This window comes from Ceratotherium simum, chromosome 4 (genome assembly GCF_057802395.1).
Source record: "Ceratotherium simum simum isolate JZ-2026a chromosome 4, ASM5780239v1, whole genome shotgun sequence".
Classification (NCBI taxonomy): domain Eukaryota; kingdom Metazoa; phylum Chordata; class Mammalia; order Perissodactyla; family Rhinocerotidae; genus Ceratotherium; species Ceratotherium simum.
Window position 1 is genome coordinate 91,294,608 of NC_141903.1, and position 16,925 is coordinate 91,311,532.

Sequence of the window (16,925 nt, forward strand, 5' to 3'; positions counted from 1 at the left end):
ATGGAAAGCTATAGTCAAAGTTATAACTGACAGAAACTGGTATAAAGCTTAAAAAGAACCAAAAAAGACAAATCATAAGGTCTGTTTCCTAGAAAAAATTATTAAATGACACCTATTCTATTGACACATTCTGACAATATCTGTGTGATTAAAAAATTAAGTCCTCCAGCACCTAGGCAGAAAAAACAGGTTACCAATAGATAAGTCAGGTCGGGCAGGCCCCAGGCTTTTCCACTATGATGCCAGATGCCCAGATACAAACAGACCAGCTGACAAGAGTATTGAGGGGGAAAAGTTAGGCCTAAGAATTTACTTAGCCAGATAAATTGCTTTTCTTACGTGAAAGAAGCAAAGATATACCCATAGATACACAAGATTTCAGAAAACAGATCATTCCAATAACCTTCTTGAAAAAAAAAAAAAACCTGAAATCCTATTCTACTCTATTTAGAGCAGAATCAAAATTAAGGGTTCAAAAATGGATCAGCTTTATTTAAAAAAAGAGGAGAGGGCAAAAGTGAGCCCTGAAATCAGCTAAACAGTCACATCTAAACAATTGTTGTAAATAATGACACAGAACTGAGCGCAAACATCAAATTACTGTTGCAATAGAAAATTATTCCTGAAAGATTAAACATACAATATAAAAGAATAATAATGAATTCAGTATACTAATAGAGGCTAGGGGAATAAAAGGTAAATATAAGGGAAATAAAAGAGCATTCAATAATAAGCCTTACACAGCCTTACAGTTATTATTAGCAGATATTAACAGAGTACATCTTGCCAAATCCCTGGAGAAAACAGGAGCAAACACAGGGTCCAAATAGCTAAACCAGACGTCAAGGAAAACAGCAGAAAACGAGAAGAGATAGTTGATAGCTGCAAAATTAAATGTAAATAAGAAAAAACAAGGTCTCTCATTACATTACAGAGTACCTACAGCTAATTAAGGCCACATACCCCAAATCAAAACATAGATAGAAAGAGTCAGGAGAAATACAAAGAAAAAGAAAGCAAGAGGAATATTAATTGTAGACAAACTAAAATTCAATGTAAAAGGCATTTAATGGCATTAAAAGGTCATTTTATGTGGATGAAAGTTCAATCCGCAATGAAGTATGATGTGTGAGCTTCAGTGCACCAAATAATGTAACACCAAAATATAAGCAGTGAAATTTATATAAACAAGGAGAATTTTATAGAAATACAATTTTTGTGGAAAACTAGCAACTCAGGCTTTAACAAAGAAAAATATGGACACCAGGATTTTGAATATTTATATTATGTTTTGTTTTATATCATATCATGTTTTTAATATTAGAAATACTAACCTTCACAATTAAAAACAAAAATACATTAACTAAATAGGATTATTTACCCAAAATGGCATAGATTGTACATGTCATATTCTCTTACCCAGTGTAAAAAACTTAATAATAAAGTTTAAAACCCCAACACTCTCCTCCCCAAAAAACTGTAAATCTTAGAACTTCCTCTAAAAAACTGCGGGTTAAAGAGAAAATCAAATATACATGCACACTGATTCTAGAATTTAATCTACGGCAATAATCAAAGATAAGGACAGTGATGTGTACAAAAGAATTCTCGTTCAACATTATATTGTGAAAACCTTGGAGAAAACTTAAATGTTCAGTAAGTTAGGAATAACTAAACACATCTGACAGCATCATCAAATGAAACATTAGCATAAAAAGGTGACTTTTTATTGTAAGGGGCTCCATCAAAATATGAATAGCAATTTTCTTTAGGTGGTAAAATTTTGGATAATTTTAAGTTTCTCCTTAAATCTTTTATCTTCTATGAATCTTATTGCATTTTTAAAAAATTAATGACTATTTTAAAAGCTAAACATATCCTATGTACTTTCAGCAATTTCCATCTTCCACTAAAACTTCTGACCAACTCAGTATATTCTCAGACATATTCTGTACAAAAGTCTACCTTCCAGTGAGCGCTGGCTTCCTAAGCTTTCCATCAGTCATTAACTACATCTGAGCATCTAAGGGCCCAGCTTTGTGAAAGCTGCTGTAGAGGATACAAAAGAACCATTGTGTGATCACAGTCCTTCAAGAACTTAGGCTATTCTAGTAGTTAACATCAAAAGAGGTTGTACATAACCCAATATTAAACAGAACAGGATAAATAGCTCATAACATGATGTGCAGGAACTGAGCCACAGTGGTCAGAAGACCTCCCACGAGGAGGTGAGAAATGGGGACCAATGCAGAGGAGTCAGGAACACGAAGGACAGAGGCAGGACAACACAGGAGGTGGGGCAGCAGGCCCGGCAGGCGTCTGGAGTAAACCAAGGCTGACGAGGGAACGAGCGGGAGGACTCGCCAGTAGGTGCAGACAGGGAACCAAATGCGTCTGAAGAGCCCGGGCTTCATCCAGTAAACACAAAGGAGACATGTTCTTCAGTGTATGCGGGCTGACGAAAGTGGTGGTGTACCAAGATTCATGCGGTAAATGTAGTCAGAATAAATCCTAAGGGAAAACACCCAGAGGGAGGGAAACCAGAACAATTGGCTCTCAGCAGCCCAGAAGGTGGAGATGAAAACCCACCAGAGTGGTGACAGGGAGAAAAGAGCGAGCGACTGAACAATGTCAACTGGAGGACAAGCAAGTGGAGGGTTCAACGTGCCCAAGAGCTGAGCTCGTGCCCTTAACACAGGAGGAAGGACGGCCTTTTGCATGTGGATTCTGAGGTCCGTTTTAGCCACGCTGGTCTGAAGACAATGCAATCTTTGGGTGACGATGCCCACAGACAGGGTCACTCTGAGCCAGTGTGGCTGGGACAGTCTTGGTTTGTACCGCAGTGCTTCAGCAATGTGTCAAAAGCGGCCACAAATTACATGGGTGTTCAGCCTCTCTGGGCAATTGGAAATACGGAAGTAGAAAGTGAGGGATGAAGACGTTAAAATCTGGGAAGAACAGGTCTAAATATAGTGTTTTACAACAAAAGATTGGATGACTATACTTAGAAACAATAAAGGAGAAAACAAACACCCAGGAACTGAGTTCGGAGCGCACTCCAAGTTCCGAGAAAGGAGACAATGCAGATGGGATAACAGAAGAGTAGGGGCCACGGAACGGAGAGCATTTATCTAAATGAAGGGACAATCAACAAGAAGACAGATCAGTGAGTTTGAATAATGAGGCAAGACTCGCAGACTTGACTAGGGAGCGACTCCAAGTCTCCGTCAAAAGCAGGACTGCTGCTAAGTAGTGAGGCCAGAGGCCAGAAGGCAGATGGCTAAGGAGGAAGCGAAGGGACGGACATTAGAGCAGTGAGTGGACAGCATCCGACTTGAGGAGTTTGTCTTAAAATGAGGAGAGAGAAAGGCAGTGGCCACGGCTGGGGTACAACTGAAGGGATCCAGCCCTGGGAACGACCTATGAAACATACGGCATTGCACGTATAAACTGACTGCTGATGTGCAGGCAAGCCAGAAACAATCCATCAACAATGTTACACCAGATTTTTAAACACTCAGCAAAATACATCACATCTGAACTGCTTGATGTCTTTTCAGATCCCACAAAAGAAAGAAATCAAGTCTCCAAGGAAAGCAAAGTTAAAGCACGCAATAGAGCTGGCATCATTACAGACAGGATCAACAGGGAGAAGACGACGCAGTCTGCCTTTCATGCCACACGCAGAGTGTATTTCCATCAGATGTACAACCATCGATGCAACATTTGAATTTTAATTTAATCACTTTCTAGGAATTTAAAGAGGAACTTTACCTGTAGCCTTGCCCTGCTCTTCTCTTCCCTTTGTGCTCCCACTCCATCTCCCAAATATTTCCCTAATTCTGGCCACCAAATACATAATATGTATTTCACCTGCCTGGGCCTGAATTCTTTTGTGCTGATCATTCGTCCACTCCACAAATATTTACTTAGTCCCTACTATACACAAGGCACCGTTTAGGCACTGTGGATATAGCAGAGAATGAAATCAACCGACAAAAATCCAGACCTCGTAAAACTTATTTCCTGGTGAAGGAGACAGTAAAACCAATACATAAAATATATAGTAAGCTGGATGCGTTAAATGCTGGGGCAGGGGTGGGGAGGGGGTAGAAAAGCGGAAGCATCAGGTGCCTCAGATGAGCCAAGCATCAGATGGTCAGGAAAGGCCTGACGGAGAAGGCATTACCGGAGCAGACTGAAGGAGGCGAGGGGGCCATCCATGGGGCCGAGGGGAGAGCTGCCGGAGGGAAGAACAGGCTGGCACGGTCCTACAGCAGGAGCATGTGTGGCATGTCTCAAGAACAGCAAAGCTGCCAGGGTGACTGGAGCAGAGGGAGCAAGCGGGGGAGGACGGGATGCAAGTCTACGCAAATACGCCACCAGTGGCCGTGTTCTCAGAGAGCTTACTGTCTGGGGAGGCCACGTGCAAAGACAGCACACCAGGCCCGAGAACTTACTGGAACACTGGAATGACTCCTTCCCCAGGAGCGTTTTATCACACACCGAACACTGCAGAACCCCAGAGAATGTTCCAGGGACAAAGTGATGTCGACTCAGTTTCTCTTTGTCTTTGGCATCCTTGCTTTTTGTCTTCCGATATAGCAGCAGCAGCAGGAAAGTGGGGGAAAATGAGAAAAAAGAAATGCTGAGAGGCAACCTTCTTACAGAAGCCATACAAGCAATCTCTATGTCTTCTATCAAAACACGAGGACTGCACATCACGAGTACAACAACACCAAACTGGAATAGCACCGGAATGTAGTTGTCTTAGTATTTCTAATAACTTGGACAATATTCCATAAGAAACAGAGGTTTTCAGACATATGTGTATTAAATCTCAGGTAAGCGATTTTAATGGGAAAGTAGGAACTACACTGAGCACTGAGAAGCTGAGCCGTCTATGTTTTAGAGACGACAGGCACAAAACCTTAATTACCTTAGATTTATTCCGAGGATTAGTCATCCTGTTCATGAGGAAGCTGAAAGTTCGGCTCACTTTGTATTTTTCAGACTCCGATTTGGCAGGTATGATGTACTTATCCCATTCTTCTTCCTGAGTTCTACAAAAAAGAATTTGTTATCATGGCCTACAGGATTTAAAGAGGAGCAAAACACAGCATATTCATAAAATGTGTGTGTATATATACATAAATATTTTTATACATAAATTTTTACATATTTTTTCAGGTTTTAATGGTTATTTTAAAGCTAAAGACAGAAACTATTAAAAATGTGTCTTATTATAGATGGATAGGTGGACAGATGTATGATAAAGCAACTATCTCAACATGTTAACAATTATGTTAAGAATCTAAGTAGTGGAAATAGGTATTCAGTATATAATTTTTTCAACTTTTCTGTATACTTTAAAATTTTTCATAATAAAATATTGGAGAAATAAAAGAAATCAGACTCATAATTTTTCTCTGACAACATTCATCTCCCTATTTACCATGCTAACAGAATTTTCCTAGGGCACAGAGAAGCCAAATAACAATGTGAAACCGGATGTTATTTATTTTCGAAACACAGAAATGATACTCAGCAGACACACATTTTCTTTGTCAATATAGCCTGAGAAGAGCGTGTGTGTCCCTTTGTTCAGTCTCTCCCACTCCATCAGGCTGTGTGCAATCTGCGACTCTAGCTTGCAATGGAGAGAAGCTGTGGACACTCCTCCAAAAAGGAGGCAAACGCGAGAGAACTGCACCCAGTCTGTGAACACACTGAACATCACTTATTGTCCTCTAATCCACATCACCATTCTCTAGAAAAATACACGTCCCAGCTATGAAAAAAAGCTGCATTTCCCCTGGAACTTCCTCTGACAGTCTTATATTTCTAATATTATTACAGAGTGAGCAAGAGAGAAAGAGAATATATTAAAGATCAACTTAAGTATCTTGTCAAACCAGATAACCCTTCTGTAGACTATTTCCAAAACGAACACCTCATAACTGAAGTCTCTCCCATTCCCAGCTGCTCATCTACCAGCATCAGTGGCTACCACATTCATCTCTGGGAAATACTTTTCAAAAGTAATCCTATTATTCATATGCACCAAAATATGTATGATTACATTTCATGAAAATGTCGAGTTTAATGACAACTTTCTACGACTTCAGTTTTTCTCATCTGATCAATGACAAGCTTAGACTAAATTATTTCTAAGGCCTCTTCTGACACTTAAATATAATATGTACTTACCTGGTACAATTAAACAAAACTTTAAGTTATTTAACCTCTATATTAGATAACTGAGAGTTCAAACCTATGAATGCATTTGAAAAACTAAGAAACGGCTTCAGAGCTGCCTCTTGGCCGTGCAGATCTAAAGGCATGGTCAGGACAGTGTGTGTCCTGCTACTCGCATCCTGCACAGGAAGTGAAATTGTGCTTGCTACTGAGAGAAAACAGTTGAAAAGTTAGAAAGGAAAGAGGTGAATAGAAGTGAATGCACCCACAACTACTCAGAGGAACAAAAGGAACTCAGACCCTCTTAATTCCTTCCACAGCCACCTCCTCAGATAACTGACTAGTCAACGCATTGTAAGTTTCCATACCTCTTGTGTCTTAAGCATCCTAATTTGCAAAACTCCTGGCATAATATTCAACAGGCTCACTTTTGGAATGGGGGAAAAACACATTTGAGAGCTTAGAAAGAATCCCCTCTGGAAGACCTTTTATGACCCCACTAGGTGCCATTCAGCATCTGAGAGAACAGTATGGCGAGGAGACCTACATCTCAGAGTTAAAGAATGGTAAGGCCCATGTGGATTTTGAGGTCAAGAACTCTTCTTTTCTCGGGGCCAGCCCGGTGGTGTAGCGGTTAAGTTGGCGCGCTGCGCTTCACCGGCCCAGGGTTCACAGGCTCGGATCCCAGGCACGGACTGACGCACAGCTTGTCAAGCCATGCTGTGGCAGCGTCCCATATAAAATAGAGGAAGATGGGCACAGATGTTAGCCAAGGGCCAATCTTCCTCAGCAAAAAAGAGGAGGACTGGCAACAGATGTTAGCTCAGGGCTAATATTCCTCAAAAAAAAAAAAAAAAAAAGAAGTCTTCTCCCCTACTTCCCAGCAGGAACACAACTTAACTTTCTCAAATAAAAGAAAATCACTTCCTGTTTACCCAACTCTACTCCCCATCCCCCACAGTCCAGAAGGCTATGTCAAGAACAATATTTCAGTTCTGATTTAAAACCTATAAATGCACCCAATTTCCCATGTATCCTCTAAACTTTCACAAAATGACATAAAATCATACCACTTAATCTTTAAGCTCAAAGATTGATAAGACCTGAAACATGACCAAGTAAACAAAAAAATATTGAAACACTAAATACTAAAAACTCAGAATAACCATCCAACGTGGTAGAAGTGTGAATATCATCAACATGATCTCTGTCAGATTACGAGAACGTGCCCATTACAACACAGCGTAACCTCTCGGCAAGTGTGGAAGGCTGGCTGATTCCATGTTTCAAATCTAATGTAACTGTGTGGTATACACCTATCTAACAATCACGTAATTTAGAAAAGAACTGAAAGGGAAAAATCCTCAATTGATTTGACAACAGAATTTAAACAGCTTTTCAATTTATAGGAATCTGGAAAAAATTAATTTAAACTCTTTTCAACATCCCAGAACAAGAATGTCTAAGCTCTGTTATTGACTTGATGACCAATGGAATCACCCACAATACAGTTTTACAAGCCTCATTCTTCAGAGACTCTCTGGGTATCACCTCTCCAACAGGTAAACAGATATTTAAAATATATTAAGAATATGGATCCTCAATATCTGAATCCTCAACCTATTATATCTATAAACTATATTTTTTTAAGAACTGGGCATCTAAGTGTTAAAAAAAAAAGTTCCCACTATCCAAATTGAAAATTGATACAGTGAGACTTCTTTGAACACTCAAATGCTCAATTTTTTTAATAGAAGCTAATGGATGTAGTAAATTTAAGATAGACGGTGGCAATAAAATAACTGTGTCATGCCATACAATTTTTAAGAAGTTGGGATAGATGAAGTATCTGCTCCTACAGAAATGAGCCTACAAGATCTGGAGTGAGCCCCCTTTTACCTGGCTGCATTCTTTTCCAGAAACTAAGAGATCAATATAAATAAGAGAATTCCAAAGTAGGCAGACCCTCAAGTAAACATCCACAACATGACCAAAGCTAAGCATTAGGCATGGCCAGGGATCTCACAGACATATCCAACAAGATACCAGGAATACAGCAGGTGAGATGAAAGATCTGCTGTACTAGATACACCGGGGATATGACTGAGAACCTCAGATGGTTTCAGGAGGTAGACCAAGACAGACTAAAGAACAGAAAAGACCAGGAATGACAGAAAATGAGGAATAAGAGAGAAAGAGACACTCCCTATACATCTCATCCAAGTTAAAGCATATTATATGGTAATATTTAATCAATTATGACATTGGCTTTTCCAGTTTTAAATCCCTATCCTAATGGAAGATAAATATATTTGATTTTTTTTAAAAAATATCTCTACAATCAGTCCATTACTTTTCTAATTGTTAAAAAGATGGCGGAGAGAAGACTGCTAATCAAAACGATGACCAGGATGATGAGCAAATTCCAGAAATAAATCGCGTCCAGAGTAAATCGCTTAAATGAGGTAATCAATGTAAAAGAGTGCAGGCACACCCAGTGATGGTCATTACTGCTGCTCCTGCTTTCATCATCGTCATTGTCATGATGTCATCTTCATCATCCTATTCTTACAGGGCATTCTTAGTCTTCCTCTGTTTTTATTATTTCCAAGTTTCTATTCTGGTCTCCAAAAAATAGGAATGAACAAAAGGAGGCTTTTTCTTATTGATCCTTTTATTCCAAGATTCAAAGCAAAATAGCCCATCTTGATCTATATATTAAAATGCTTCACAGTTTTGGCATTAATATCACCAAAATTAAAACCATTTTCCTCTTTTTCACATGGTCTCTTAAAGCCAAATATTTATTCCATTTCTGACATCACCCCAGGGCTATTTCACAGTGTGACTCATGAGCAGTTAAGTTACTCAAGACCAAGAGAACTCAGCAATCCTGCCTGCTCACTAGTCAGCTTCCCAAGCTTTACTCCAGTGAGTAAGCTTTTAGGCTTAAAGATTTCAAATCTGCGTACCAATCAGAAACCGATAATGCTTCAAGTACTTTCTGCTTCATTTATTCTTTGTTCCAAACTTAACACTTCTAAGCAATACTCCGTAAAGACAGATAGCAGAGACGTTTAGGCATATTCTATAACTGACCACCCAGGGGCCTGTCACCATAGTAAGTCTTCTTGTCTTGGCAGACAGACCTACCGAGAACCTGATGCCTTTCTAAAGCAGGTGGTCTTCACACTGCTCCCCTCTTGGTCCTATACCCTGGAGGTGTTTGGCTTTGAAAATAACACAAAACAGAATACTCTGTCCCCAGTCCTGAGGCCTGCACACCTGGGGACTGAAAGGAGCAGTTGGCTAACCTACACAGATAAAGATCACAGAAGGAGAGGGGATTCAGGCAGGCTCGTTACACAGAAACCTCTCACGAAACACTGAACAGATATCAAAAAGGACGCGATGTGCAAACATTTTTCAAGATTGATCAAGAAGTCCCTCAGGAAATTTGGAACAGTTAAAATACCTTTTTTCTCTTGGTGGCTCCGGTAAGCTGTAAGCTCTTTGCTCTACAAGACACAGAACAATAAAATGAAAACTAAGACAGACAAACTAGCAGTCATGTGTTAGTCTGAAGTGCACACACTCAACCTTATTTTATCATTATACACACCCAGTTAGAAAATAAGGAGAAAGCAAGTCATTGTACATAAGTAAGGCATTGCTCCAGAGAGCTTTGTCACTTTTCCTAATCTGGAGAGAATGGGGAGGAGGCCACCACATGGCAACATTTAACGACTTTATGAACTAAGTCAGCATCAGCAAGGGCAGCAAACATTTTCAGAAGTGCAGAAAATTAGTTCTGTCTTTTTGGATATTTCTCACCAGAGCTTCATCCCTTATTTGCATCATTAATTCCCCAACATAATCAATAAATACCTTAGCTGTTTTGTAGCAAAGCTCAAAAGAAAAGTCTTGAAGGCCAGCATAAGAAGAGTCCATTTTAATATAGCTGCAATGCCTTTATAGAGTCCTAGCAGCAGCCAGTTCAGAGATGTGCTTTGTGGCTCATAGGAAAGAGAAAACCGCCTTCCCATTGGACTTGTGGGGGGCAAAAGGGGCAGGCTCATGCAAGCAGCTTAGCGCCATCTTGTTTCCAGAAGTGGAGTACTTACTACGGGGATGGAGCAGAGACACTGACTTAGACAGTGAGAGAGACTGAAGGAGGGAACGGCCACTGTGGAGCACACCATCTACAGAGCAGGGACAAATCCTTTACCGTTACAATACAGAAGAGTGAGGAGGCAAAACCAGGTTGAAAAAGGGAGATGGGCCAGATAATAACAAGGAAAACCAGTAAATAAATATCCCTTGAAATGTATAAATATCAGTGTGGAACTAACACTATCTTGTAGGTAATAGAAAATCTACTTTGAAGAATTTGAAGGCTTTATCTTACTGCCTTTATTCAATGTCCCTCAAATTAAGTCATGGGCAGAAATCATTATCCTTATTGTAAATAGGCTGAGGTGCCAAGAGAATAAGCCACATGTCTAAAATAATCAAGCCAATAAAGTACTAGACCCAGACTCAGGCAACTGAACAAAATCCACTAGGATTCCATCCGTCAGTGCACAACAACTTTCAAGGACATTCACTGCACTCTTCAAATTCTTAAATGTAGAACACTTTTCTTCATCTTGATGAGGTTGTAATTATCATCTCAATATTGACAATGTTCCTTTCTACCTAAACCCATCATGTACCAAAGGGAAGAATGGGACTGGATTTTGTTTTATGGACATACGAGCATTAAATAATAAAGTTGCCACCGTCACAGTCTTGGATCAGGGAAAAAAAAAAATATGAGAAATGATAGTAACTCACTCTTTGGAAGTGACAAGGAAGAGAGAACGTCTCAAATAAGAGTAAAAAGGAAAGACCACCCTATCTTTGTACGTCTGTATTACGTACATATAGGGAGTGTCCCACTGGACAAAAGGAGACATGGACTCTGTTTAAACAGAGAAAAATTTCAGGACCATTCAGGACTCATTGGGAGAGGATTTACAGCAACACAAATGTCAATTTACCTCTGATTAATCTACACAAATGAAACAAGGAAACGTTAGAATACATCTTTGAACTAGTTAAGTTTTCACACCTGTGCTTTGATCACATATATGGTTAAAATTATTCCTTCTTTCTTAAGAGTTAATTTATTCTTCAGAGTCCTATGGTTTTGACTCTCTAAATGGCATCCATCAAATGTTTGCAACCCTGCAGAAATATCCACTGGAACCTTTGTACATTTAGTGTGTAGCCTCAAATCAAATTGCCTGTTTGTAATTCTTACCTTCTGGAGAGTATCAAACTCCATTCAAATAGCCCTGTTTTTAAATATATGGTCTAAAGATAAGCTTTTATTCACAGAAAATCCAAAGGAATTGGTGTCAGTTTTTTATCCTTTCTAATTCAAATGCAAAGATTTAAGGGTTGTATGTATGGCAAAGATATCCTTCCTTATTATAAAAGAATTCATAAATCAGGGCTCACGTCTCTTATAAACAATCAATTTCCTCTCAGTTATCTGGTCAACAATACCAAACTTCAGAAGTGTCTGACTTTAAAAATCAGAGATACTACAGATCCCAAGGTGAGGCCACCATTTTGCACACTCCACGGAAGACTTGAGAGAGTTTTCCAAGTGGTTACGGTATAAAGTTACCTCGCCATCTAGGACTATCAGTGAAAAGGTGTCAAGCTGCCATTGGAAGGAATCCCAACCTAAACAAGGTTAGGGAGGCCTGGAGATCCTAGAAAGACTCATGGTATGGAAGAAAAAAATCCAAGGCAAATTCACTCCATCTTATTTTCCTGTCCTTTCTTGCTCTTAGTCCTTTGCTCCATCTTCCCATTCCAAAAATTAAAACGGACATTTATTATCAGTTTTGCTTTCTCCTCTTCCAAAAAGATTTCCCAGAAAGAAAAAAGAAAAACGAAAAAAAAACACCTAGGGTACTTGTTTTGCACTGTATGTGTTCTTGTCTACTATATTCACTCAACAAATAAGCTGGGAGATGCTCAATAAGTCAATCATTGCTTTAGGATGGCAGTTCCAAGCACAAAGATTATGCTTTCAATATTGCCCCTCATGGCATAACAATGAAAAACAACAACAACAATGCAATAAAGCAAGAATAAGAACAAAGGAAAGAAAAAGGAAGGAGTAAAATAAACCTTATTTTAAATATTCTACATTGGGAAATTGAGAATACTTAAGCACATCTCATGCTCTCTGAGTTTTTTAAGACTCTTGAGGATAACAGACAAAAAAGGCATTATCTAATACATTGACAAAAAATTACAATGCTATGTATTACAGATTGCCACAAATACTTCCATATATGCCTTAAATTTAATTATTACATAATTTGTACAGAAAGTATGAAGTAATTACACTTCAAAATAAAGTTGAGGGGCCGGCCCCGTGGCTTAGCGATTAAGTGCGCACGCTCCGATACTGGCAGCCCAGGTTTGGATCCCGGGCGCGCACGGATGCACCGCTTCTCCGGCCATGCTGAGGCCGCGTCCCACATACAGCAACTAGAAGGATGTGCAACTATGACATGCAACTATCTACTGGGGCTTTGGGGAAACAAAAAAAAGGAGGAGGATTGGCAATAGATGTTAGCTCAGAGCTGGTCTTCCTCAGCAAAAAGAGGAGGATTAGCATGGGTGTTAGCTCAGGGCTGATCTTCCTCACAAAAAAATAAAAAAAATAAAGTTGAAAATGGGGGAGGTGGATGAGAGAAGCTACAAGGGCAGCTCCACATTGGCCATAATTGTTCTATTTATTGATCCAAATTCACTTTTGAAAATTCATCAAGCTATCTGCTTATGATCTGCACCCCTTTCTGTAGGTGTACTATATTCCAATTAAAATCTTACTGCATAAAAGTTACACTTCTGGGGGCTGGCCCGGTGACGCAAGCGGTTAAGTGCGCACGCTCCGCTGCCGTAGCCCGGGGTTCAGCGGTTCGGATCCCAGGCGCGCACCGATGCACCACTTGTCAGGCCATGCTGTGGCGGCGTCCCATATAAAGTGGAGGAAGATGGGCATAGATGTTAGCCCAGGGCCAGTCTTCCTCAGCAAAAAGAGGAGGATTGGCAGATGTTAGCTCAGGGCTGATCTTCCTCACAAAAAAAAAAAGTTACATTTCTGATTGCTTACATTGCCACAAGAAATGTTGAGATATATTTACTCATGTTTCAAATATGTTCTGTTATTTCAACTTTCTGAAGTCTCTTGCTAAATAAAAAAAGAAAGAAAATATTTTGCAATGCTTTGCTTCTGAGGAGTTAGATTATTTCAGCCATTGATATATAGGGCAAAAGTAATTTTTATAATTTAAAGAAAATTCTCTAAAACTCACAATGAACCTAGAATAAATTCACGTTTATACTATTCTTAAGGAAAACATTTTATTCAGAGAAAAAAGCAACAGAGAGGTGTGTATTTATAATTTAATTGAAACCAAATCTATAACTTGACTGATATCCAATGAGAAAAAGGTTTTGCCACATTTAGAAAAATCAATTATGAAAATAGAATTGCAAATTTTTGCCTGCTGCTTCTGTGTATTTTATGTACTTTTACTACCTGAAAATCTGCCCTGGAATAGAATGCATTCACAGCCAAATGGTCAATAATGCTTACCTTCACTTGAATTACACACAGTAAAATCACGCACCAACTGAGTTTTTCCTAAAGAAATTTTGGGTGAAGAGCAGGAATAAGAACGTGAGCGGATTCCAGAAAGCAACGATTCCTAAAAGAGATCATAACAAAATTAAAAAAAAAAAAAATTCTACAGAAGACTTGAAAGTATGTGTTCACCATGAATGTTACTAAATTAGCATCTTTGTAAAAAGATTCAACGTGAACACTTCTGATGTAATCTTATTATTTGTTTTTCTTTGCCTCTTACAACTTTAAACTTTCTATTGTCTTTTTAATGTTCTAGTAAACTTGAGCTTTTGGGAATAGTTCCTATACATACCTTAGGATGCAAGTACGACATTTCAATCCAGTTGGTCAAAAGTGAAAAATGAAGCCAAATGACTATGTCTCTGCATATTCAACGATGAATCTGACGTTTTTTTATCTGAGTTGTCAGTTATTTTTGTTATTTTATACTGTAGCATTCAAGCAAAACTTTATATTAACTGATATCTCTAAATTTAATGATTATTAGAAGGTAGAGGAATAGCCACTTACAATTACAAGAGTTTTTAAAACTTCCAGCCATTTAAGTTTATAATGTCACCTGCAGCTTCTAGGGAAGAATGCATCAGGTCAGTATACCAATCTTCCCAGCCTGTGCTCATCTTTCAACAGACCTTCCATCCAGCACTTTCTGGGATGATGTCTGAATATCACTGATTTATATATCTTTAATTTTATTCCTTTTAAATAACTTCCATTTTTGTTCCTATTTTTCCAGTTATATACTATTTCTGTTGTATCAGCAACATTTGTGAAAAATGCAAGATGGCAAGATAATTAAAACTTTGTTTTCTTACATGTTCTAGAAATTTTAAATAAATATGCATAGAACACCATTAAAGCCATTTATGGTACCCAACTCCCATCCAACAGGGGCCTAGTAGGCTTAGGATTGTTCCTACCCATCCATTTTTAAGATATCACTTAAAGTTAGGGCTAAAATAAAGTAACGCAAAATGTGTTACAAAACGAAGCCATCAGCAACTGTCCTGCACAAGCACTGGTCTCCTCTCTTCACCCTAAGTGAAAACACACAGTTTCACTAAGTTCATCAGTTTAGTTGAAGGGCCTGGAGGAACGCTGAAAACAGAAGCTGACCCTGCCTCAAAGGGCCTCGGGCCGCAGCTCCCTGACTGTCTTATTAGGGAGGACCCACTGGGCCGGTGTGTCAGGAAGGCCAGCCCGCGTTGCCCTATACCCCTACCAGTGAGCTGGCCACAAAGGCCCTAGTCAAATGTCGTCCTCTGCATTTAAGTCATGTATGGTAATTATTTTTCACAACAATGGGGCTTTGACAATTATCCAGAACTCTTTGGCAAAAAGTTACATAGCGTAATTACAGAGACAAGGCAAGATGTTTCATAGGACAGAGTCTTCTTAAAAGTGAACAACATGGAACTGTTTCACAAAGATTGAATCACTTTTCATTTCAAGTAATGATGAGGTTTTTCACAATTCCATTCAAGATGTAAAACTAAGTATTTATATTAACAACCAAATCCGTTTCTTATTATCCAGAAATATTATATGACCTTTGGTTTCGAAAGACTGTGACAGCTCTACAGGCCTAGAGCTGAGGGAAAAGGCTTCCGGATCTGTGGTGAGAGGACCGATTGGATCACCAGGCTTGGGCAGCGTGGACAAGACGTCCAATCTCTCCAGAGCCTCGTCTGCTCAAAACTTAAAACATAAGGACCGCTTACATCCTAGGTGCAGTATGAGAAAATGATGTGTTTTGTACACACGTAAAACATGTTTTGTATCTTGTAGAGCACACTACAAAAATAAAGCATTATCACAACAACCGCATGTTCATTGTAAGGGAAGCGTGGGCGTAGCACACATGGTTTTATAGTAGTAAACTCAATTTAAAAAGAAAACAAGTAGACAATAATAGAAATCAAAAAGGAAGAAAACATATGTCCAAACACAAAAGGGCTTTCTGTGTAAGATTGGAAGAGTTTATCTAGTCTTTTGAAAAACAACCACAATAAAATGAACTCCAATGAGAGAAAAGCTGTGTCCTATGGAAAAACTGATCAAGTTTATGCGGTTCCCGATTAGTTCACACAGCCAGGAACCTCAACAAGTGTCAGCTTTGCGTTAGCAATATTATTTACCTCATCACCCAGGCCAAGAGAAAATTTACGTGAGCAAAACAAGTTTGATCACTTAATCCACTGAATACTGCCAGTTTCTCTCCCTTTAAGGAATGATAGCAGAAATTACTGTATGAAATGGTAAAATTTTCCAAATATGCAAAAGATTATATGTACTAGCGGTGAATTAATGAAACACCAATCAGCCATTGTAAGTGAGGACTATACAAAATTAAACAGAGTGGGAGAAATTAAAAAGACAGACTCAATCAGCTCATGGGTCTCCAAAAAAAAATAGTTTGCCCATGTGAATAAAACATCATTTGTCTTTCAGATCAAGATGGATTTAGGCAACATATTTTCCATGCTTACAATGAACCAAATTAATACCAATCAGAATACCTTCGACTGCAGGTTACTTGACAAAGAAAGTGACTCAGTCCTGGAGATATTAAAATCTGCTTCAGTGGTGGTCTCAAAAGACTCCAGCTCATCCCCACTAGGAATCCCAGTTCTCGAGGAACTCGGAGACACTGGAGCGTAACAGAGATGGGACTGCTCAGACAGCCCTTCCCCTTCACTGTCTGCATCCAGGGCATCGAGGCTAGAACTAGAACACAGAGTAAGGAAACAAATAAATCATCTAGGAAGCAGACAGACTGGTGGACAGAGTCACTGGTTTCTATTTCTCTGAATTCAAATGTTCTCATTGGTGGGAGGTGCAATGGGTACTCATTTAATTTCTAACAAAATTTATATTTAAGTAGTTTTTATTTTTTTCTCCCTCTACATCTCCTCTTTTTAAACAAAATTTATATTTCCCCAAAGGAACGTTTCTACCTAGCAAAAGTCATTTCAAGTATTCTAAAAAACATAAGCTGGTTGGAGTT

General features: G+C 39.0%; 1 protein-coding gene across 3 annotated transcripts in view; it reads right to left on the minus strand.

The window, feature by feature from the left end:
* The window catches only part of ARHGEF28 (Rho guanine nucleotide exchange factor 28), a 283,698-nt gene that overhangs the window by 78,312 nt on the left and 188,461 nt on the right, over positions 1 to 16,925 (minus strand). For all 3 annotated transcript variants that reach the window (XM_087430179.1, XM_087430180.1, XM_087430181.1), the window contains 5 exons: positions 16,438 to 16,645; positions 13,868 to 13,979; positions 9,674 to 9,716; positions 4,940 to 5,063; positions 4,461 to 4,593 (listed from right to left, as the gene is read on the minus strand). In XM_087430179.1, the coding sequence (XP_087286305.1) occupies positions 4,461 to 4,593; positions 4,940 to 5,063; positions 9,674 to 9,716; positions 13,868 to 13,979; positions 16,438 to 16,645 (620 nt within the window). The remainder of the gene's footprint in view (positions 1 to 4,460; positions 4,594 to 4,939; positions 5,064 to 9,673; positions 9,717 to 13,867; positions 13,980 to 16,437; positions 16,646 to 16,925) is intronic.